Here is a 24,270-nt window from a genome sequence, read left to right as displayed (position 1 = left end):
AAAGACACGTGACCCGTATACCCCTTGTAAAATCACGTGATTACACCGTATTACTGCTGAGAATCACGTGATTTCACCGTATTACTGCTGAGAATCACGAGACATGACCGTATACCCCCTGAGATTTTCGTATACCCCCTGAGATTTTCGTATACCCCCTGAGATTTTCGTATACCCCTGAGATTTACGAATGCGGTTTGGTAGGCCTACACTGTAGTTTTTAACCTAGATTTTGCTCAAAGGGGTAATAAAATACAGCTATCCTCTGTGAGGCATACACATATATATACAATACAGTTATCCTCTGTTAGGAATATTATTACACATATTTATACAATACAAGGATCCTCCGTGAGGCATACACATATATATATCCAATACAGCTATCCTCTGTGAGGCATACACTTATATATACAACACAGCTATCATCTGTTAGGAATACACATATATATACATTACATCTATCCTCTGTGAGGCCTACGCATACATAATGTATATATATATTACAGCTAACCTCTGTCAGTCCTCCTGGAGTCAAACGTATGTCAATACACCTCATTCTTATTTATCCTCTGTTGTCTTTCTTTGAGGCATACATACAAAGATACACACTAGCTATCCTCTGGATAGCAGGATTCTTCGAGACTGTTAAGAAAATAGTAGTTGACTGAGCAGAATTCCAGTAAGCTCTGATGGCCCTTCGAGAGTCCCCGAGAATTTCGTAGCAGATGCCCAGGAGAGTGTGAACTATCCAGTATATGTGTCCTCCTTGCCTCTCTTCATACTGAACCTCTTCCATGTTACGTAATGATGTATCACGTCCTCTGGTATCACCAAGCTCATGACAGCACAGGAATGACAGAAAAACGGCATACGGCAGTGGAGGGATATGTAATTCTGCGTCGTTATTCGTCAATTCTAGCCAGAGGTGAGGAAGATACAAGTCTCGGCGAGTAAAGGTAATATAGTATGTGTATATTTTCCGCAGTCTAGATAAAGTGTGTCCTGATCGATGATACTCGAACCTAAACATGTCTTCTATCTTTTCTTGATCTTTACGGAAACTTGTGAAATATATTGCGAGTTTCATGACTTGTTCGCACACCTTCAGACTTTTAATAAAATTTCCTGTCAGAAAATGAAAAGTTGCCAGTCGTAACAGCTCTGTGCCCATTGAGGCCCCATGAATCATCCAGTTTTTACATTTCCTTAAACCTTTGTACCTTGTCTTGTTGTCCATAGCATAGTGATCTTGGGAGGCCTGTTCTGCTGCAAGTAATCTTTGTAAGCAAAACATAGTATACTGGTACGCGAAAACTTCATCAGAATCTGACTGTGTTTTTGATAACGAATTAATTGCGTTCCTTATGGCCCATAGTGTTCCAATGATTGGACAGAAAGCTATTTCTCGTATCGCGCGGCAAGTTTTTAGATCCTGCCGGAAGATGATTTCCTGGTCGGTTTGGGGACTTTCAACTTCCCATATGGAGGGGTAGAACTTAAAAAGTATCAAGTTTCCAACTAAAAGGCACGGCCATTTCATCTGCCAATAATTGTTCAAAATGTCCAATAGTATTTCTTGATTTTGTCCGTGGACTTTCCTTTGAAACAGATTGTTGGCTGGAATGAAATAATTAGGACAGACCCCCGCCTTGACCCAAGCAATCAGAATGTTGAGGCAAAACCTGAAACAATAGATTAAGTGTTTTTCCTGCCAGAACAGTTGGCTGGAGTTCTCTATTGCATGAAAAAGGATAGTTTTCAAAAAATAGGAACACAAGATATCGTCATCCCCTATCGTTTCTCTTAACGTGACTTTTATTTGTTTTAAGAAACATTTCAGCAAGGCATATACTTTGAACTGTATGTGACTGAACGAGTGAACTAAAGATATTTCCGATGTTGCAAAAGAGAATCTCCATTGTAAGAGAGTATCTACAGAACACTTGTCCCCGACAGGGACAAGTTGACATCCACTGTGTACGATCTGGTCTATTAAGGTTTGATGTGGCCATCCATACAGACGTGTTCGGGTAATCCATTCATTAGCTTCCCTTGGCCAACAGTTACATGGAAAGCAATAAACGGCATCAATTTGTCCAAGCATCGTACTGCTAGGCCCGTTGGATTCCCATGAGAAACGTGACAAATTGCCCGATTCACTGACCCATGACTCTCTAAAGATATCACTGGAAACAAAAGTTGAATCCCCAGTTCTTATAAATGAATCCTTCAATAAATTGAGACATTTCTGTCCTAGCTGACCTAGTTGTAAGTGGACATATCCAGGGCGACAGTCTGCTTCTCTGATATACAGAATTGTATTGCGTGCTATATTTGGAGGGATACACGTGCACTGGTCAGGGTACATCATTGTTACCATTGGTAACGTCACCATCATGTCCGTATCTGATGCCAGTAGATCAAATCCCTCTCCACGACTTCCGACGTGGAAAACGGAACCTGAAAAACGGTCATTGATTATATGTTCTTTTAGAACGCATGCTCTCCTCTGAAAATCCACCTCTTTCTGTGTCCCTGTAATCTTCCTGTCCATGTGTGTCGACATGACAACAGACATCCGCTCAATCTTTGTAGAATCCATCGCCGTTATTTTCAGGATTCAATCTGAAATGATGAAAATTAAAACTTGTTTCAGTTCATGAACTGTAATTCTACTGTTATACTAACAACTTTTATAGAAAATTCAAACAAATATAAACATGAAATATCAGAAAAATAAGATAAAGAAAAACATTACATCAGAAGTAAGCTAAAGCATAGAAATTTGGTATATGGGTAGATCAAACGTTAAGAAAACCATAAAGAATACATGTCAGAGGAGGTATATTTTTTTATAAAAAATTACACTGTATACCAATCTGAAGTCCGGGGTTCGGATCCCTAATGAGAATATATATACACACTGTATATAAAATGATGATAATAATAAAACGCGAGGCAATGGATAAATGAATCCAGTAGGCCATATCAATTTGTTCAAAACTTGAACTCAACAATTAAGGATCCTTGTACCACTGCCAAAAACTATAACTTAATACAGTTGGACACATTTTTTCCGACATGACTATAGTTTTGATAAAGCATTTCTGAAAAGAAAAAAATACCTTACGTGACTTTTATGATAACTAAGAATGGTGATATAAAACAAAATTTAATCAATCATAGCGTGTTTTAAGTGTGAAATTTCAGTGAGCGGGATTCGAACCCTGGACTTCAGATTGATATAATATATTGCTCTAAATATATAACCGACTGAGCTGCCTGGTCAACAGAATAGTTTTGAACGGAAGTTGAGGGGAGGTTATTGTATACATATATATTAAAGAACATGGTTTAATGGGACAGTTGTCTCGTTCAACCAGACTCTTGTTGCCTGCGCAAGCTACGCCGAATAGAGAGTCTGGTCAAACGCAGTGCTTTCGTTTTGTGACATCATAAGGAGGCTTACCGAGATTCTGGTAAAAAAAATCATTGGTCAAAGGTCGACACACCCTTTTTAACTTTTGATGTCAAAATTTGAGTGGCCCAAAATTACATTAAATATTTTAATTCATTAAAAAATTACCTGTATATGCATTCCTGAAGTATCCATGTTTTCACTATTAACGAGAAAAATGTAAGAAAATGCTTCAAAAAGAATGATTTCAGGTATTTTCTTTGGATATTTTACAATAATTCATGAAGCTAACAAGGCTATTGATACAAGTCAAGCCAGATTACCTGAGTGAGAACCTGAAGGTGTTTTGAATGGTGTACAGGTAAAATCTCACTTGCTTTGCATGCTTTTTTCAAACTTCAGTCAGCCTTGTTGGTTTTGTTCTTTATTCAATGGAAATATATGGCATTATTCTGGAGATTTGACACATTTTCTTACATTGTTCTCGATAAAAGTGAATACACGGGTACTTAAGGAGTGTATGTATAGGTAACTTTTTTCATTAATTTCATCATTCATTGAAATGTTTAATGGCGTTGACATAACGTCCGGAAAGGGAAGTAGAAATACTGCCCTATGGTGGTGATAATGTTAATGCACTGTGATTGACCAGACTCTTGAATTACAAGTGATCAAGCGTCTGGTTGAACGAAACTAATGGGACAGGGATACTTTAGTGATTGATAACCTAGGCAAATGGATTACATATTAGAACTATACTAATATATTTCTAAAAATAAAATAACGAAACGAAATTCCGATTTTTTTATATGCACAGCTGATATCTTAACATCTGTTGCATTTTTAAGTCTATGAATGTATGAAGAATTATCCTATTTAATATCGGAAGAAAAATAGTTACCTGCTTCAAAATTGTAGAACATGTCGAAAACTTTGGACTGTAATGATACAATATCAAATACGATAACTTTGGATAATCCTTGACCCAAGCTTGCTAGTCAACACTGTTTCTTGAGTATTCTATAGAAAACGTCTTCAGCTTGCTCTGTGTCACCTGTTTCTTCCTTGCATAATATATAGTCTTTCTTTAACTTGCACTACAAGCCATATTTCCAGCGTCCTTTAGAACTATTCAAGCTTGCTCTGTAGGACATGTTTCTTTCTTGAGCAAGTTAATGTACAAAATGTATCTCCAACTTTCTCTGCAGACCACGTCTCTAGCCTAGTTGCTCTGCACAGACATGTGAACTGTGGCACACGGAAAAGCCTGTGATGTACTGAAGATGAAACTTTGACCAGGTTTTTATTTTTATAAATATACATTTATATTCATGACAGGATATATTTTATCCAATACTAGGAATATGCTTTCTTCCTGCTATGATTCATTTTTAATTGTATATAAAATTAGCATAATAAAATCGGGCCTGTTACTGTGACGGGAAAACTCTTCACGGTCAGGCGCGTAGCTAGCCCCTTTACCATGTGTAAGCCCGATACGGGGTTGCCGAAGAAAAAATTGTTTTCTAGAACGTCTCAGGAGCCATTTAGCACGTCCTGATGTCTGTTTTCTCGATTTAATCCGCAAGAAAAAAATCCTATGTTTTGTATATATATCTATTTACGTGGATCCAGTGTAATTCTGAAGATCAACCGTCGGTATTGCTTTGTACACCCTCCATACATACATTGTCTGGTTTTTACCTTATCTTGATAAATGCATTTGATACTTCTGCATTAGTGAACATGCAATTGGGTTTGTCTTTCTCATAATCTGATCCGAGTTAATTGGGAAGCGAGGTTACCCCCACTGTCACCTTTACTCAGTCTCCCACACAGTTTCGTCTTCTGTTTGTGCTTTGTAACTGGTTCCTTATCCTTGCTCCTGTTATTTGTTGGTCATTTCGAGAAGCGAGGTTGCCCCACTAACTATTAACAATGTATCATATCTGAGGAATTACATATGTATACGATATATTCAAAACTTAAACTCCACTTTATAGTATCAGCAAGGATAAAAACCGTCATGAAAGCCTATACTTGTCAAAATCATGTGCAAGCCCGGGCTTATTGGCTTACATGGTAGCTACGCGCCTGACGGTTATGACCAAGAGCGTTTCTGTGTACCATATAAGGTCGCAATACTAAAGGTTGGCTGGCGAGTGTGTACCAAATAGACTTAATCACCTCGAGAGGATGTTCTGAGAACCACATAATGTCTCACCGCTAGAGACATACTTGGAGATAGAATTAATCCAAGAGACATTTCCTGATGTTTCACGAATATAGTGGTTATTTCATGAAAGGGTGATAAGTTAACTGCCAACAGTGTGGATTTAGGTGATACAACTCTATTTGAGGTTAGAATTGTTTTACCCTCTGTTTCAGGATTTTTTTTTATTTTCATCATAAAGCATTCAATTTAAGTGTCATTTTAGTAAACTTTCACTGCTGTTCTCTGTTCGATGTCTTGCGTAAATTAACATGTCTTTACATTAAATAAAATTCCAAAATGATGTTGGGGGGATATTGTGACTCCTGAAAATCGGATTTTATCGCTTCAAATGACAAAGCTGGTCGGACTAGAAGGTACCCAGGTTTCTTTATATTAATATTTGGACATGAAAAGTATGTGCATTTCCACTGATCTTACCAAATGCACTGATTCGTATGTTATTCCGATTGATCATACTATAGATGATCATGGTACACTGTACATGTGTGGTATTTTTGTCTATACCTATTAATCTATCTTGTACCAACATTCGAGAAGTTTGGGCTTACAATCATGCTGATTTTAAGCGGTTAAACTTTTAAATAGATAGCGAATTTTGATTGGCCTACATTTGTTTTCAAAATTTCTTTTCTGGTAATGTAGCATGTATGGATAACACTTAGCATTTTTTTTCACTTGCTTAGGAATGTGAACCTAAAAATGTTCATATAAGACCACGTGATAAATTGTGAATGCATTCCGAACAAAGAAAAGCTATACAGTTACGGAACCGGTTTCATAACACTGTTAACGTGTTAAGTCCAAATCCATATCCAACTTAGAGGAATTTAAAAGCCAAAGAAATAAGGTGAACTATATGAAAAAAATATGCAAGATAACTGTTTTATAATAATGTTGGTGACATTATAGATAATCATAAAACGAGTAATCCCAAGTCATATATAAGACAAGTTCGTAAAATATTAAAACTGTCGGGTTCTCAGACTCGGTAATCCCTGCAATGGAAATATTGAATAGGATGATGAAAAGCAAATACAGGATATTCTAAAAAATGTATTTCAGTTCCATTTCAAACAAAGATGATATTGGCGAAAGATTAATTCACCACTAGATGGCGTTCTGTGAACATAACGTATCGCCACGAGAGTGGCGTTCTGTATACCCGGCGCACACAATGTATCACCACTACATTTTGTAGAAGTCGTTTTGTTTGCAACACACACAATGTATCTCAAAAGGGGGCTTTCTCTCTACCGCACATATATATCACCACTAGAGGATGATCTGAGTACCACATACATATCACCACCAGAGGGCGTTCTCTGTATCAAAAACAATGCTTTTTTTTGCATCACCGCTAAATGGTGTTTTGTGTACCGCATACAATATATCACCACTAAAAGTGTTTTCTCTTGAAGGCATACAATCTATCACCACTAAAGGGTGTTCTGTGTACGACATAATGTATAACAACTAGAGGGCGTTTTTTTGTGTACCACGCATAATGTATCAACACTAGAGGGTGTTCTGTGTGTACCACACATAATGTATCAACACTAGAGGGTGTTCTGTGTACCACACATAATGAATCACCACTAGAGGGTTTTCTGTGTACCACACATAATGTATCACCACTAGAGGGTGTTCTGTGTACCACACACAATGTATCACCACTAGAGGGCGTCCTGTGTACCATACATAATGCATCACCACTAGAGGGCGTTCTGTGTACCACACATAATGCATCACCACTAGAGGGCGTTCTGTGTACCACACACAATGTATCACCACTAGAGGGTGTTCTGTGTACGACGGTGTTTTGTGTACGACATAATGTATCACCACTAGAGGGTGTTCTGTCTACCACACATAATGTATCACCACTAGAGGGTGGTCTGTGTACCACACACAATGTATCACCACTAGGGGGCGTCCTGTGTACCATACATAATGCATCACCACTAGAGGGCGTTCTGTGTACCGCACACAATGTATCACCACTTGAGGGCGTTTTGTGTACCACACATAATGTATCACCACTAGAGGGCGTTCTGTGTACCACACGCAAACACTGTATCACCACTACAGGGTGTTCTGTGTACCACACACAACGTATCATCACTAGTGGGTGTTCTGTGTACCACAAATAATGTATCACCACTAGAGGGTGTTCTGTGTACCACACACAATGTATCACCACTAGAGGGTGTTCTGTGTACCACACATAATGCACCACCACTAGAGGGCGTTCTGTGTACCACACATAACGTTTCACCACTAGAGGGCGTTCTGTGTACCGCACACAATGTATCACCACTAGAGGGCGTTTTGTGTACCGCACACAATGTATCACCTCTAGAGGGCGTTCTGTGTACCACACATAATGTATCACCACTAGACACATTATGTTTCACCACTAGAGGGCGTTCTGTGTACCACACACACACACACTGTATCACCACTAGAAGGTTTTCTGTGTACCACACAAAATGTATCACCACTAGAGGGTGTTCTGTGTAACACACACAATATATCACCACTACAGGGTGTTCTGTGTACCACACATAATGTATCACCACCAGAGGTGTTCTGTGTACCACACATAATGCACCACCACTAGAGGGCGTTCTGTGTACCACACACACACACACTGTATCAACAATAGAAGGTTTTCTGTGTACCACACATAATGTATCACCACTAGAGGTTTTTTTGTGTACCACACATAATGTATCAGCACTAGAGGGCTTTCTGTGTACCACACATAATGCATCACCACTAGAGGGTGTTCTGTGTACCACACATAATGCACCACCACTAGAGGGCGTTCTGTGTACCACACACACACACACTGTATCACCACTAGAAGGTTTTCTGTGTACCACACAAAATGTATCACCACTAGAGGGTGTTCTGTGTACCACACATAATGCACCACCACTAGAGGGCGTTCTGTGTACCACACACACACACTGTATCACCACTACAGGGTGTTCTGTGTACCACACATAATGTATCAACTCTAGAGGGTGTTCTGTGTACCATACATAATGCATCTCCACTAGAGGGCGTTCTGTGTACCACACAGAACGTTTCACCACTAGAGGGCGTTCTGTGTACCGCACACAATGTATCACCACTAGAGGGCGTTTTGTGTACCGCACACAATGTATCACCACTAGAGGGCGTTTTGTGTACCGCACACAATGTATCACCTCTAGAGGGCGTTCTGTGTACCACACATAATGTATCACCACTAGACACATTATGTTTCACCACTAGAGGGCGTTCTGTGTACCGCACACAATGTATCACCACTAGAGGGCGTTCTGTGTACCACACATAATACATCACCACTAGAGGGTGGTCTGTGTACCACACACAATGTATCATCACTACAGGGTGTTTTGTGTACCACACATAATGTATCACCACTAGAGGGCGTTCTGTGTACCGCACACAATGTATCACCACTAGAGGGCGTTTTGTGTACCACACATAATGTATCATCACTAGTGGGTGTTTTGTGTACCAACTAATTTATCACCACTAGAGGGTGTTTTGTGTACCACACATAATGTATCACCACTAGAGGGTGTTCTGTGTACCACACATAATGTATCACCGCTAGAGGGTTTTCTGTGTACCACACATAATGTATCACCACTAGAGTTTTTTTTGTGTACCACACATAATGTATCACCACTAGAGGGTGTTCTGTGTACCGAGGGTTTTCTGTGTACCACACATAATGTATCATCACTAGAGGGTGTTCTGTGTACCACATAATGTATCACAACTAGAGGGCGTTCTGTGTACCACGCATAATGTATCAACACTAGAGGGTGTTCTGTGTGTACCATACACAATGTTTCAATACAAGAGGGTGTTCTGTGTGCCACACATAATGCACCACCACTATAAGGGCGTTCTGTGTACCACACATAATGTTTCACCACTAGAGGGCCTTCTGTGTACCGCACACAATGTATCACCATTAGAGGGCGTTTTGTGTACCACACATAATGTTTCACCACTAGAGGGCGTTCTGTGTACCACACACACACACTGTATTACCACTACAGGGTGTTCTGTGTACCACACACAATGTATCACCACTAGAGGGTTTTTTGGGTACCACACATAATGCATCACCACTAGAGGGTTTGATGTGTACCACACATAATGTATCACCAGTAGAGGGTGTTCTGTGTACCATACATAATGTATCACCACTAGAGGGTTTTTTGGGTACCACACATAATGCATCACCACTAGAGGGTTTGATGTGTACCACACATAATGTATCACCCCTAGAGGGTGTTCTGTGACCACACATAATGTATCACCAGTAGAGGGTGTTCTGTGTACCATACATAATGTATCACCACTAGAGGGAGTTCTGTGTACCACACATAATGTATCACCAATAGAGGGTGTTCCATGTACCACACATAATGCACCACCACTAGAGGGCGTTCTGTGTACCACACATAATGTATCACCACTAGAGGGTGTTCTATGTACCATATAATGAATCATCACTAGAGGGTGTTCTGTGTACCACACACAATGTATCACCACTACAGGGTGTTCTGTGTACCACACACAATGTATCACCACTAGAGGGTGTTCTGTGTACCATATAATGAATCATCACTAGTGGGTGTTCTGTGTACCACACACAATGTATCACCACTACAGGGTGTTCTGTGTACCACACACAATGTATCACACACACACTGTATCACCACTACAGGGTGTTCTGTGTACCACACACAATGTATCACCACTACAGGGTGTTCTGTGTACCGCACATAATGTATCACCACTAGAGGGTGTTCTATGTACCATATAATGAATCATCACTAGTGGGTGTTCTGTGTACCACACACACTGTATCACCACTAGAGGGTGTTCTGTGTACCACACATAATGTATCAACACTAGAGGGTGTTATGTGTACCACACACAATGTATCACCACTAGTGGGTGTTTTGTGTACCAACTAATATATCACCACTAAAGGGTGTTCTGTGTACCACACATAATGTATCACCACTAGAGGGTGTTCTGTGTACCACACACAATGTATCATCACTAGTGGGTGTTTTGTGTACCAACTAATGTATCACCACTAGAGGGTGTTCTGTGTACCACACACAATATATCACCACTACAGGGTGTTCTGTGTACCACACATAATGTATCACAACAAGAGGGCGTTTTGTGTACCACGCATACTGTATTCACACTAGAGGGTGTTTTGTGTACCCACTAATGTATCACAACTAGAGGGTGTTCTATGTGCCACACATAATGCATCACCACTAGAGGGTTTTCTGTGTACCAGGGCGTTCTGTGTACCGCACACAATATATCACCACTAAAAGTGTTCTGTGTACCACTCATAATGTATCATCACTAGAGGGTGTTCTATGTACCACACATAATGCACAACCACTATAAGGGCGTTCTGTGTACCGCACACAATGAATCACCACTACAGGGTTTTCTGTGTACCAGGGCGTTCTGTGTACCGCACATAATGTATCACCACTTGAGGGAGTTCTGTCTACCACACATAATGTTTCACTACTAGAGGGCGTTCTGTGTACCGCGCACAATGTATCACAAAAAGAGGGGGTTTTGTGTGTACCACACAAATGTTTCAATACAAGAGGGTGTTCTGTGTACCCCACACAATATATCACCACTACAGGGTGATATATTGTGTGGGGTACACAGAACCCCCTCTAGTGGTGATGGATTATGTGTGGTACATAGAACACCCTCTAGTAGGGAGTTATGTGTACCACACATAATGTTTCGCCTCTAGAGGGCGTTCTGTGTACCGCACATAATGTTTCAACACAAGAGGGCGTTCTGTGTACCGCACACAATGTATCACAACAAGAGGGCGTTCTGTGTACCACGCATACTGTATCAACACTAGAGGGTGTTCTGTGTGTACCACACAAATGTATCAATACAAGAGGGTGTTCTGTGTGCCACACATAATGCATCACCACTAGAGGGCGTTCTGTGTACCGCACATAATGTTTCAACACAAGAGGGTGTTCTGTGTACCACACATAATGTATCACCACTAGAGGGCGTTATGTGTACATCACACACCCAATGTATCACCACTACAGGGTGTTCTATGTACCACATAATGTATCATCACTAGTGGGTGTTTTGTGTACCAAATAATGTATCACCACTATAGGGTGTTCGGTGTACTAAATAATGTATCACCACTATAGGGCGTTATGTGTACATCACACACCCAATGTAGCACCACTACAGGGTGTTCTGTGTTCCACACACAATGTACCACCACTAGAGGGGGTTCTATGTACCACACATAATGTTTCACCACTAGAGGGCCTTCTGTGTACCGCACGCAGTGTATCACCATTAGAGGGCGTTTTGTGTACCACACATAATGTATCACTACTAGAGGGTGTTCTATGTACCATACATAATGTATCACCACTGGGGGGCGTTCTGGGTACCGCACACAATGTATCACCACTAGACGGTGTTCTGTGTACCGCACACAATGTATCACCACTAGAGGATGTTCTGTGTACCACACATAATGTATCATCACTAGTGGGTGTTCTGTGTACCACACACAATGTATCACCACTAGAGGGTGTTCTGTGTACCACACATAATGTATCACTACTAGAGGGTGTTCTATGTACCATATAATGAATCATCACTAGTGGGTGTTCTGTGTACCACACACAATGTATCACCACTACAGGGTGTTCTGTGTACCACACATAATGTATCACCACTAGAGGGTGTTCTGTGTACCACACATAATATATCACCACTAGAGGGTTTTCTGTGTACCACACATAATGTATCACCACTAGAGGGTGTTCTATGTACCATATAATGTATCATCACTACAGGGTGTTCTATGTACCACATAATTTATCACCACTAGAGGGTGTTCTGTGTACCACACATAATGTATCACCACTTGAGGGTGTTCTGTGTACCACACATAATGTATCATCACTACAGGGTGTTCTATGTACCAAATAATGTATCACCACTAAAGGGTGTTCTGTGTACCGCACACAATATATCACCACTAAAAGTGTTTCCTCTTTAAGGCACACAATGTATCACCACTAGAGGGTGTTCTGTGTACGACATAATATAACACCACTAGAGGGCGTTCTGTGTACGACATAATGTATCACCACTAGCGAGTGTTCTCTGTACCACACACAATGTATCACCACTAGAGGGTGTTCTGTGTACGACATAATGTATAACCACTAGAGGGTGTTCTGTGTACGACATGATGTATCACCACTAGCGAGTGTTCTCTGTACCACACACAATGTATCACCACTAGAGGGTGTTCTATGTACCACACATAATGTTTCACCACTAGAGGGCGTTCTGGGTACCGCACACAATGTATCACCACTAGAGGGTGTTCTGTGTACCACACACAATGCATCACCGTAAGAGGATGTCATTTTTAACACACACAGTGTATTTAACCACTAGAGAACGTTCTGTGTACCACACATAATGCATCACCACTAGAGGGAGTTCGGTGTACCCCATATAACGTATTAGCACTAAATGGTGTTCAATGTTGAGTTCTTATTTTATCAAATTTTGACGCATTAGCGCACTGATGATTTGGCGCAATCACAATATATGCAATGAATATGCAGATATTTTCATTACCGCAATCTTAAACTAGCGCAACATTTAAAGCGCGAAAGGCGCTAAAATTAGAATACCGCTTAAATATGTACGTTTACAGTATTCTATTCTTAAGTTTGCAACATTAGATGTACATATGCACAAATATTGTATTGCTACTTACCGCGCCATAACCACCAATGGGATTACAGCCTTTTCTTTATACACCATTGAACCATCTTTTGCCGGTCACGTTTCTATAATTTCAATTGTAATTCCGTTATCATACCTAAGTTATAACGTTTCTAATTAGTAGTACTGTTGTTGCCCACAGGGGATACACCTTTATGCAAATTGCCTGTTCCATATTTCATACCAATATAGTATGTAAGCACTATCAGTTTTCTCCATTTGGTACAACATACATGTAATAAATAATTCATGCTATAGTTGTATCTGAATTTAAAAAATAATATTGGTCCCATTAAAAAGGGGTGTCATTCCCACAGGTCTTGCTAGTAGAAACCGAATAAAAAACCATATAAACCACTTAGTCTTAGATTTATTTATTTATTATATTTTTTATCATCAATTTACTTATTAATTTATTTTCAAAAGAACAATGGAAAGATATTGTGGTCTAATGACCTTTATCATATAAAGTATGACACGTACAATTGTACAAGTGTCACCAAGCGCCGATCACTGGGCTGTAGCTCTCTTCTTTTCCTCAACTATGTTGGCAAATACATCTGACATTTGTGACCTTCCAATAAGAAACATCTCAAATGTATTTAAACAAACTTCTTCAAATTTGATAGCAAGCCAGCTGACGTTATACAGACTAAATACCATCACCCCTTATGAATCTTTGTTGGAAGTTCCTAGCTTTTTTGACTCATGAAAACTTGAAAGTGATTCAAGGTCATTCATTTGTATCATTTTTATGCTAGAAGCCTTCCATTATAGTATGTACATGCAAGGCAAACTGTTATGATATGCCTCTTCTTTATACATTTGGAGGCAAAGTCGATAGCGATTCATCCTAGCATGCTCCTGATCAATGTTCAAAGGAAAGTGTTAATCTTCTCTAAGTCAAAGGTTGGAATAATTCATTATGAAATTTCAGGGGTGAATGAGTTAAAGTGTTCAGCTTTGTTGGACCCTTGTGACTTTGAAAATAAATCAAGGTAATGTATTTGAACAAACTTGACAGTTCTCTGCCTCTAAATGCTACGAGCCCAATATCATGATTCCTGATATTTGGTAATTCAGGAGAAGTTGTTTAAAGATGTTAAAAATGTTTATATTGACGACAAACGACCTTGCGTCATAAGCTCATTTTGGCAGCTGAACTTTAAATAATATTCTGCTAGACTTTTTTTATTGTGGAATCCGCTGTCCAATTGAACGTATGGTGTTAAAGCTCATTGGTAGTATTTTTTGCGATCATTTTTATGCAACCCCGAGTTTTCAGTAATCATACTTGTATTTGTATACTTGTGTCAGGATATCACTTCGCTGGCTGTGCTGGATGGTACCATTTCCATGACCAATGTTTCAAATTTATTATAAATTGTATATAATTGTATATAATAGTAAGAGTGAATGTGTGCATAATATATATTGGTCTGCTACACTCCTTCGTCCTGTAACAATTGTTTCAAGGTCCCAGGACCAAGTATGCTTCGAAAGTAAATTTGATTTCAAGATCCGCATGTTTGTATATGTGGTTTAAAGGCCCTTGGTATGACCCTGGGACAAAGTATCCAGGAATGAGGCCAGACCCATGTTATGACCCAGGGATTAAGTCACCAGAGGCTAGGCTGAACACAGAAGCTAATCATGGGATATATAGTGTGGTTGTTTTTGAACAGTTTTCATGTTATGACCTAGAAACCGATTAAGTCACAAGGGGCGGGTGTGGACCAAGGAGCCATTTATAGGATCATCATTTCGTTTGTTTCTTCATGTCAGATATTTGAATGTATTGGTGTATGATGGGGATCTCTACCGATTCCATGTTTTGACACAGAGACTAAGTCCTTAGGGGCCCCGGGGTTGGCCCTAGAAGCATGGCCGTTATATTTACCTTCTAATGCACAGCAAATGTATATGTGAGGTTTGAGAATGGGGATCTCGGCCATGTCCAAGTCATGATCCTACATAGAATGGGGCATTGCATCCTCGATATCCAGGGGTTACGCTCACATTCGCTCTCTGCACCCCTGGAATATGTCATAGCAAAATTGAAGGCACACGAATAGATATTTGATTGGTGTCAGGTAAAAAAAATCCTGACCAATCGCTAAGGTGATACCTGTCTTTTGTAGATCACAGAGGAGCGACGTCCGCCTTTAAAGCCAGTGAATTTTACCGTTACGCGACCGCGAGATTCTTTTGATGTACATCAAATGATCACACTGGTAAGGTGCTGTACACTGAGCCTTCGATTTTGCTATGACATATTCCAGAGGTGCAGAGAGCGAACGTGAGCGTGACCCCTGGATATCGAGGATGGGGGCATGTATTTGTCATATTTTATGCCTGTTATGTGAGTTTGTGGTTATAAAGGTTGGGACCAATATTACCCTCATACTTTCCATGCATGGTTTGGAAGATTATCTGTGTTGTAAAAAATTGTTACGTGAAGGTTTGAAATAATCGCTACATCGACATGTTTTATCGAAGCATTAATAATCAGTGGCAAATAATCTTTCCGTTTACGGTTTATGGAAAGTTTGTGGACATGCTTCGGTATAACCACATAAACATATATATCTATATATATTAAGAAAAAATAAGATTTAACGCGGACTGACTAAAAAACTTAAGTCGGTTGTTAAATCTTATTTTTTCTAAATTTACTTATCTCACATGGACATTTAATCGTTTTTATATACATTTATATTCTTCAATGAGACCCTATGGAGTGTACGAGTACGTTCTGAAGAAGGGTCCCGCAATCGAATCTCGGTTTGGTCGTGTATTTTGCCCGCTCTACGATGGGTGTGTGGAAAAATAACGCGGAATTATTTCAAAAGAAATGCAATTTGGCGGAAACAAAAATGTAAGATTCAATAGGAATATTTTAATGCAAACCATGTTGTGAGGTCTTAGAAAGAAACGAAAGAAAAAGAAATTTCTTAGTTGAATGAATTGACAACTGATAAACAGTTAGGTTAGGACAAAGTTGTAGATTTAGTATTTTTTTTTAATTTCCCGGTTGTTATACTTTTCAAGCTTTCAAATCCAGTGTCTCTTAGCAGAGACATTAAACTGTTGTTCCTCTGACATGCATGCACCTACTGAATCTGAGACAAAAAATATCCTTAAAGAATGAATTAAACTTAAGTAAGTTTATAGAGATTGTCTGCATCTAAATCTCAAGAGACATTATCCGCGACTTTTGGGAAGAAAATCAACCCGGAACTAATTTCAGATCCGACCGGACTGTAACTTTACCAGCGACACCGGCGCGCGACGTTTGACAGACAACATGGAAAGGTGCGATGTAAGCAGACATTACAGTGTTCTGGAAATGGATCCGTATTGGTTGTACTTTCTGTCTTGTTACAAATATATGCAACCTATTTCTTTTTATTTATTGGAAATTTAATCTTATTGCGAGACAGATTGTTCAACTTCGGTTCTTGAACTGACATTCGTAGGGTTTACTGGTAAGCAGACGGCACAACGCTCAGACGCTGTCAAATGAAAACAAAACACTGTCTCCTACAGTTGACCACTGAATTTCCCTTCCGAATTTGTGCAAATGGTTCCCTATATATATATGTTTAAGGTTTTAACAGATTCTGCTAATTGGTATACACCTGTGTTTGATCACGGACTTAGATAACTATTCTAATTCCGTGGTTTGATCAATTCNCACAATACAAAAAACATGCCTCTTTGCTGTCAAATGTATTTTGAACAATTTTTGATAGTACTATTTGGAATTTTTATGTTGGTTCAAGTTAATGATACTTCAGTGACTCGTGTTTGTTTCCACACCAATGTTCATGTGCATTGTTTTAAGCACAATTTTTTGGTGTCTGGGTCCGACTAGTTGACTTATACACGTTGTGCTATTAAAGAACATATTTCCCCCTAATATGTGTCCCTATATGTACAAGATTGTTTTTTTGGGATGACAGAGTTCAGTTAAAATAACTTTTTGATTGAAAATTGTAAACTTGTACACAACAGGCCAGTCCTATTTCTCAAAGCTGTATACATTTATCAAAATTTGGTAAAAATCTAAATTAGATTGAGGTAATGTTATAGTTATTTATCAAGTAAATCAATATACAGCTCGAAACTAAGTTATAATACACCATTAATTTGTTAACTGAATGGTTATCTTACTTTCATTATATATTTGAAGCAGTAGACCAGGGTATCAAATTTTATATTTTGCTACAGTCACTTTGATTTAGATTTACTACCCATTGCTCAGTTTGCTGTGGAGCTTGTGTTTTAAATGTGGCTATTGTGTATATCTATAGATATCGAGCAAAAACTACCACATTTTTTGTATCCTATGGTTAATACAATACTTTTAATCAAATTTCAGTGATGGGATAAATATATTTTTAGCCATGAGCTAATTAGCAGTGCATTTTGACAAATGATTGACAGCCAATCATTCTGTAAAGTTGTAGTGTTAGGTTGATGAAGTAATTAATTGGCAAAACGTCTTGGGGCATTCAGTCAAAGCCTGGTTAACTTGAACCGACATTCACACAAATTTTCAAAAAGCAATTTATGAGAAATATCTGAAAAATAACAAATATCTTGTTTTTTTTTTATTTCTTCAGCTGGTCCTTGTGAATCCCTTATAAACAGTTTTATTTTTCAATTTTAATCTGTCTTTTTGAATGTTTAACATTAAATCCTTGTTAGTACATGTAATCAGGCTTTTAATATCTATGCTGTGGCCGTCAACCTATGTGCCATAATACAGGTATAAAACAACTCACCAATATTAAATTAATAACTTTTTTATTAGAATTAAAACATATTTTTTTGTCAATTGGAAATTGATTTTTGAACAGTATATTTGATAATGTCAAGTTGTTAAATGGATATACACCCTGAATCTAAAGAATGTTGCACACACATACATGACAGTACAGAGACAGTTGTTATATAATGAAATATTTAATATGAAGCACAGGAAATGTCCTCCAGGGCTTTTGCACTTCAAAATCTTATTGAGATTGTGTTATGATTGATGCTTCTTGGTGTATATTGCATTAACTGTTTTGTATCGCATTCCTGCTGATAACAATTTCTCTCCTAAATATACCTTTTCTATGTTAAACACACTGCATTATTGCACTGATAGTTTTGAAGCTAATGACTTTGTGTTTATTTACCTTCAACTTTGAAACTGTCTCTGGAAGGTAAGAAACTTCATCATGCATTGTTTACTTTGATACTTCACTAATTAGCGATACTTCTCTTAAGTATATCGGCTACCTTATTTTGAAGGCTGATCTAGCTCCCTTCCAAAAGATTCTTAGAGTAAGAAATTTTATTTTTCAGCATCTTCAATGATTGACAATTTGAACTTAGCTAATGTACTGTTGATACATTTGAAAAGAACACTGTATAACACAGTAAAAACACTTAATTTATAATAGATATTTCTAATTTAAAAGAAAATATTATTGAAGGGAGGTAACTCCCTTAACAGCAATGTGTAAAGTAGCATAAAACCTGAAATGTTTTATGACTGTTATTTGGGAACAGTTAAAAAGAAAACCAAATGAAAATAAATGTAAGTTGGTACCACTTACATTGTGTAATGTCATATTTTAGTTACAATAAATGAATTTTTAATCCCTCTTAAGGCAAAAGGTACCTGCAATGCAATGACTGCATCAGTTATAATTGTGAAGAAGAGTTCCATTGAGTTTTGTTTTGACTTTGAGTATTCTTCCTTCTACATAGAAGATGAAGCAACCAAAACAGATTTTTTTCAGTCTTTGAATAATTTCTACTGCTCAGGTTTTCATGGGCTTTGTGGCCCATAAATGGGGCACTATTTTTTATCCTTATACAGTGTTATAATTCCTAGATGGCAAACGTACGTACGCAACACCAATGTTTGTCAGCGCCTTAGTGTTCATTCCTTGAGGGATTTTGATCAAACTTCACACAAGTACAAAGGACCATAATATCTTGGACAAGTTCAAGTTTCAGGGTTGTAGGGTCAAGGTCTAGGTCACCATTACTGTTTTTAGAAAATCCTTGTCAGCACTCTAGCGGCTTCATTCCTTGAGGGATTTTGATAAAACTTCACACGATTACAAAGGACCATAATATCTCGGACATATTAGAAATAGCATGTAAACATTATGGTTTAGAAACATTAGGATATCTACAGACAAAAAATAACTTCCAAGTTCAAAGGGCCGTAATGCTGTTAAAAGGGCAATAATGATCTGATTTAAAACTGGATAAGTAACACGTTATTACACATTGGTGATGATATTCACGTCTCTTAATCATGCACCCTTGCTAGTAATTGATTTAATACTACAAAAGCAACAAAATATAACAATAATTTTATTTAATATGATTCATCTGTCATAATACTAACATTACAATTTCTTGTATTATTATTACATTAAAATCAATTACAAGCTGATTGTATTCTTTTCATTTTCCCAAATTAACACCAAAGGGATTTTTATAAATCATTACAGTGTAATAGCTTAAGGGGGGCCGGTAGGGGACATGTATTGCTTTAGCAATACTCAGTATGCTTGTTAACTAAGGGTCGTTTGGTGTCATAGCAAATGTATAGTGCCCTTGCCTTTCACAAATTAAAGATGACCAGTGTTTGATTCCCCAACAGCACATGAAAAGGTATGGAATACTATGGATCACCTGTCAGAAATCGTGGGATTTTCTCGTTACTTTGGTTTCTATCCACATAAGATCCCCTGCACATTTCCATCCAGGCCAATAAGATTGATTGATTCTGAAGTTTATGAAATTTGATCATAATTGTTGAAAAATAAATATATTTCAACCTAGTTTTGCTATGTAATGTTTTATGTTGTACATGCATTTAAGATCTGTACATTTTGTAATAGTGGTTTCTTTTCACAGAAATACAACTTTTCTGTTAAGTCACCGTTTGCTTATGTCACATTTTCCTTTTACAAATGACACATTAATGGGATTGCAATCATTTTGTGTATATTGATGTTGGGATTTAGAATATTTGAAAAGAATTGAAGCCTCATTCCTATGGGCATAAGGCCAGACTTCAACATTTTACGTGTATGATAATGTCACACCTGAATGTGTTAAGAGAAATCAAAGTTAGGTGAACACTTTCTAATTTCCTTGTTCAAACATGGTTTGGTTTCATTGGCAAGCAATACACTTTGAGCTGTGTCATTTCCAGTTACGGAATGCATGTGTGATAAGTAATCTTGTTATATTACCACCGGCTATTTAATTCACCAAATCTTCCTGTTTACTAGTGTTAATGAAATGGTCATGCTCTACTTTAGGAAACTCCAATCTACCACTTCAGCAATGAAATTAAATACCTCTAAATATGGCTTGGCTATCAGTGACCTTGACTGTAGACAATTACGATAGTCGGCTCTGTGGACTGACAGGGTTAAATTTGTGGCATAGAGAAGTGTATAATTTATTTTGAGTTTGATCAACACAAACAAAGGATGTGTCATGTTTGTGGTATGTGGAAATATTTAATTATAAGCTGATGATTAACTTTTACTAAATGTTGACTATGTGTTATTACAGGAATCAAGGACAGATCTAGAAGATTGCATCCTTGTGCACCTCATGCTGAAACAATAACTTGGATCTGTCCCAATCTAATACCTGGTCTGTGTTAAGTTTTGATGTGTTATTTATATGGCTTGCAATGTACAGAAGGTGAGAGTAGTGGATTATCCCTATCCCCCAGGGACAACAAATGATGGTTATTCCTTTTCCCCACAGATGTCGGATTACCCCTATCCTCTGCTGGAGAAAGATCATCTATGTACACCGGAGATTTTAGAAAAGCATTACCCTGTCAAGTTGGAAATGAAAAAATCCTCTTCTTCTGGGGTTTTGGACAAAAACCACCCTTTCTCTGCAAGGCTTTCTGAGAAGAAGAATCCCTGCTCTGAAGTATCTTTGAAGAATGAGGACTTGTGTACCCCGGGGCCTTCAGATAATGGGGACTGTGGTTACAACAGCCGTCCAATGACAGAGGAGGACCTTATAGACAGTCTGTTCTACACATGTGATGTTGACCATGTGGGGAAAGTTCATATACACAGGCTTATTGAATATCTTAAGTTAACCAACAGTAATATAAGTGAGGTATGTACTAGGATTGTGTAAAAAATATATATACAATATTGCATAGCTGTCAACCCTCCCTCATTAGGAGGGAGACTCTCTCATATCGCCCGAAATTTACCAATCTCCCTCGAAACTCCCTCATTCGACAAGTCCAAACTCAAAATCTACATCCTGTGGTCAAATGATCTCCTAGTTACTGCAGGCCATGTGTAATGATCATAACAGGTGTGTCTGAATCAAATGATTGCTTTTCTGAGTTATTTTGATACATAAAGAGGGAAAGATAAATTGAGCAAAGCAGTTTCAGTCGCATTTCATTCACTTTCTTCCTCATTGGAAATGTGGAATGATGGAGTTTGCCCTCATTGGAGTTTTCAAAGGTTGACACCTATGATATTGGTATCCACTTTAAAAATACCCATCTTTCAGGAATGATTGGACTATTTTAAACTATATAGCTTGAGGTTTATTAAAGCTAGGCTTTGCAGATTTATTAGATTTTACATTTTTAGGTGTAATTTACTCTGATGACTAAAGTTACGTGAAAAAGTGTTTTTTACGTTTGATGTAGTCTTAGTGTAGAAGAAAACTATGTTTGTTCAAATTTGTCCTGTGTGACAATTATGTCTTCCCTTCAAAGACCTGCATATCACTGATAGCAGGTGTGCAGTGCAGTATAATTAGGTCACTGTGACCGACAACTTAAATTCAAAGATCAAATCAGTGCAACATTTTTGCAAAATCTTGCTTACGCAGTTATATATAACCTGCATAATTTACTGAAGATGTGTATTGCACTGTTTAGTGTTATTAGGTCTCGGTGACTTTCACCTTTAGGTCAAAAGGTCTACCACTTGGATTTTTTACGATGTCTGGCCATGTCACTGGGTCATAACATAGATATTAAAATCCTTGCTCCATAACCTTAAATGAAACCTGTTGGCAGGAAGAAACAAATTCACTATGTATGCTAGGTGTCATGCCTGCCCCTGGTGATTTGGTCTTTGTTACATTAACTGATGTTTCTTGTACGCTTTTGATAAATATATATACGATATTCACTAGGTTTGAAATTGAAAATAAAATTCAAGGTGCAAGCTGTTAAGACCCAAGGGACTCTTGTTACAATGTACCACTAAAACATTATTGAGAAAAAACTAAAACATGTACAGCAGGTTATTCATAGCTAAAATTGCACTGTTGCAAACATACCTATATACGTAAAGTATTTCTACAAATATACAGCATCACCTTGTTGTGTCGTACATATATACAGCATGCAGTTAACGGTCAACTCAGTCACTCAATGCACAGGGAAGTGGGCATATGACCGATAAAACACAGGCTCAAATCCGGTGATAAGCCCACCCCTTACTTTTGACTATTTTATTTTCATGCACAGGCTCCCTAGGATTATCACCAGTAAAATAGGGTAATATTTATTTCATCTGTAAGTACACATAACGTAATTATCAATATACCTTGTTTTAGCGTAAAGATTAAGGAAGAAAATGACCTAGAATTTTGGAAATGCAGGAAATATCAAACCTTTCAAACTGGAGCAATCTTTACAGTAAACCACCACTGTCTTTAACTTCTTTCCAAAGATGAACATTATTCATTAAAAAACATATATGTTTTAATTGAGGTTAAGACATAAATGAAAAAAAAATCATCAGTAATTGTCTGCATTGTTAGCTCTAAGTATAAAGCAGTTTTGATAATCATTTCAAATAGAAGTAGACTTTTTTTAACTGGGAATGAAAATGGCTGGATTGTGAGATATTTTGACTATTTTCATTGACAATTTTTTCTGTTGTGTAGCTAATGTGCAAGTCAAATTCTATTTTGAATCATGCATCTCACTCAGACTAGGATATAATTAAAACAGCTGTTCGTAATTTTTTTTCAGAATGACAAAGATCTGAAAAATTTGGCGACCATGTTCGATCCACAGGGAATTGACACATTCATTGACCTGCATAAGTATCGCAGTACAATGAAACATTGGATTGAAAGTATCAGGAAACAAAGGTAAATGTTTGAGATTATAGTAGAAGGTATTGACTAGCAAGGTAAATGAAGGTTGAAAGAGTGTTGCCCATATAGTGTTTACCCAAGTCCGTTCTACCCAGTGATTGAATGTCACATGCACCCTGCGTTCTGCTGTATTGTGATTCATTGTCATGACTCTACCAGCTTCATGTCTTCACATATATCTTCAACATTTAATCAAAACCACTGCTACTAAAATCTACAAAATGTTCAGTCAACAGGTATGATATCGGTTCAAACTCGCTATTTCTGATTCAGCTGAAAGTCATATAAGTCAGATTTTGCAACACACCATGATAAATGTTTTTCAAATCCAATTTAAAAAAACAACCTCATAACAAAATTGATAAAGGAGGGGTGCCAATTTGGGCCTTCTGGTGGCTATCACGGGTACATGTATATACATACCTTGTTTCAAAAAATAATATGCAGTTTTGTGGAAAAAAAGGCCATATGTGATTTGGTCTCCACCTTTAACCCCTCATATCTGGAAATGTTCTTGAAGTTGACCTGAGTTTCATGT

At 38.0% G+C, this 24,270-nt stretch overlaps 2 protein-coding genes across 4 annotated transcripts in view; one reads left to right on the top strand and one right to left on the bottom strand.

Annotated features, from left to right (window-relative positions):
• Positions 1-443: 443 nt before the first annotated feature.
• On the bottom strand, positions 444-4,703 carry LOC110457620. The gene is made up of 2 exons (XM_021508976.1): positions 4,323-4,703; positions 444-2,628 (listed from the first exon to the last, which is right to left on the bottom strand). Exon 2 carries the CDS (start codon positions 2,603-2,605, stop codon positions 566-568), a length of 2,040 nt encoding a protein of 679 aa, XP_021364651.1. The 5' UTR covers positions 2,606-2,628; positions 4,323-4,703; the 3' UTR covers positions 444-565.
• Positions 4,704-16,825: 12,122 nt separating this feature from the next.
• The window catches only part of LOC110457623 (lymphoid-restricted membrane protein-like), a 223,182-nt gene continuing 215,737 nt past the window's right edge, over positions 16,826-24,270 (top strand). Inside the window, exons 1-3 of one of the 3 annotated variants that reach the window (XM_021508980.1) lie at positions 16,826-16,860; positions 21,342-21,710; positions 23,605-23,726. In XM_021508980.1, coding sequence (XP_021364655.1) covers positions 16,846-16,860; positions 21,342-21,710; positions 23,605-23,726 — 506 coding nt within the window. In that variant the 5' untranslated portion in view covers positions 16,826-16,845. Of the gene's footprint in view, positions 16,861-21,131; positions 21,711-23,604; positions 23,727-24,270 lie in introns of those variants that run through there. The other 2 variants (XM_021508978.1, XM_021508979.1) reach the window with 2 other exon arrangements.

This window comes from Mizuhopecten yessoensis, unplaced genomic scaffold (genome assembly GCF_002113885.1).
Source record: "Mizuhopecten yessoensis strain PY_sf001 unplaced genomic scaffold, ASM211388v2 scaffold9253, whole genome shotgun sequence".
NCBI lineage: Eukaryota > Metazoa > Mollusca > Bivalvia > Pectinida > Pectinidae > Mizuhopecten > Mizuhopecten yessoensis.
Note: the sequence above shows the minus strand (reverse complement) of the source record. Positions and strands in the feature narration are given on the sequence as shown.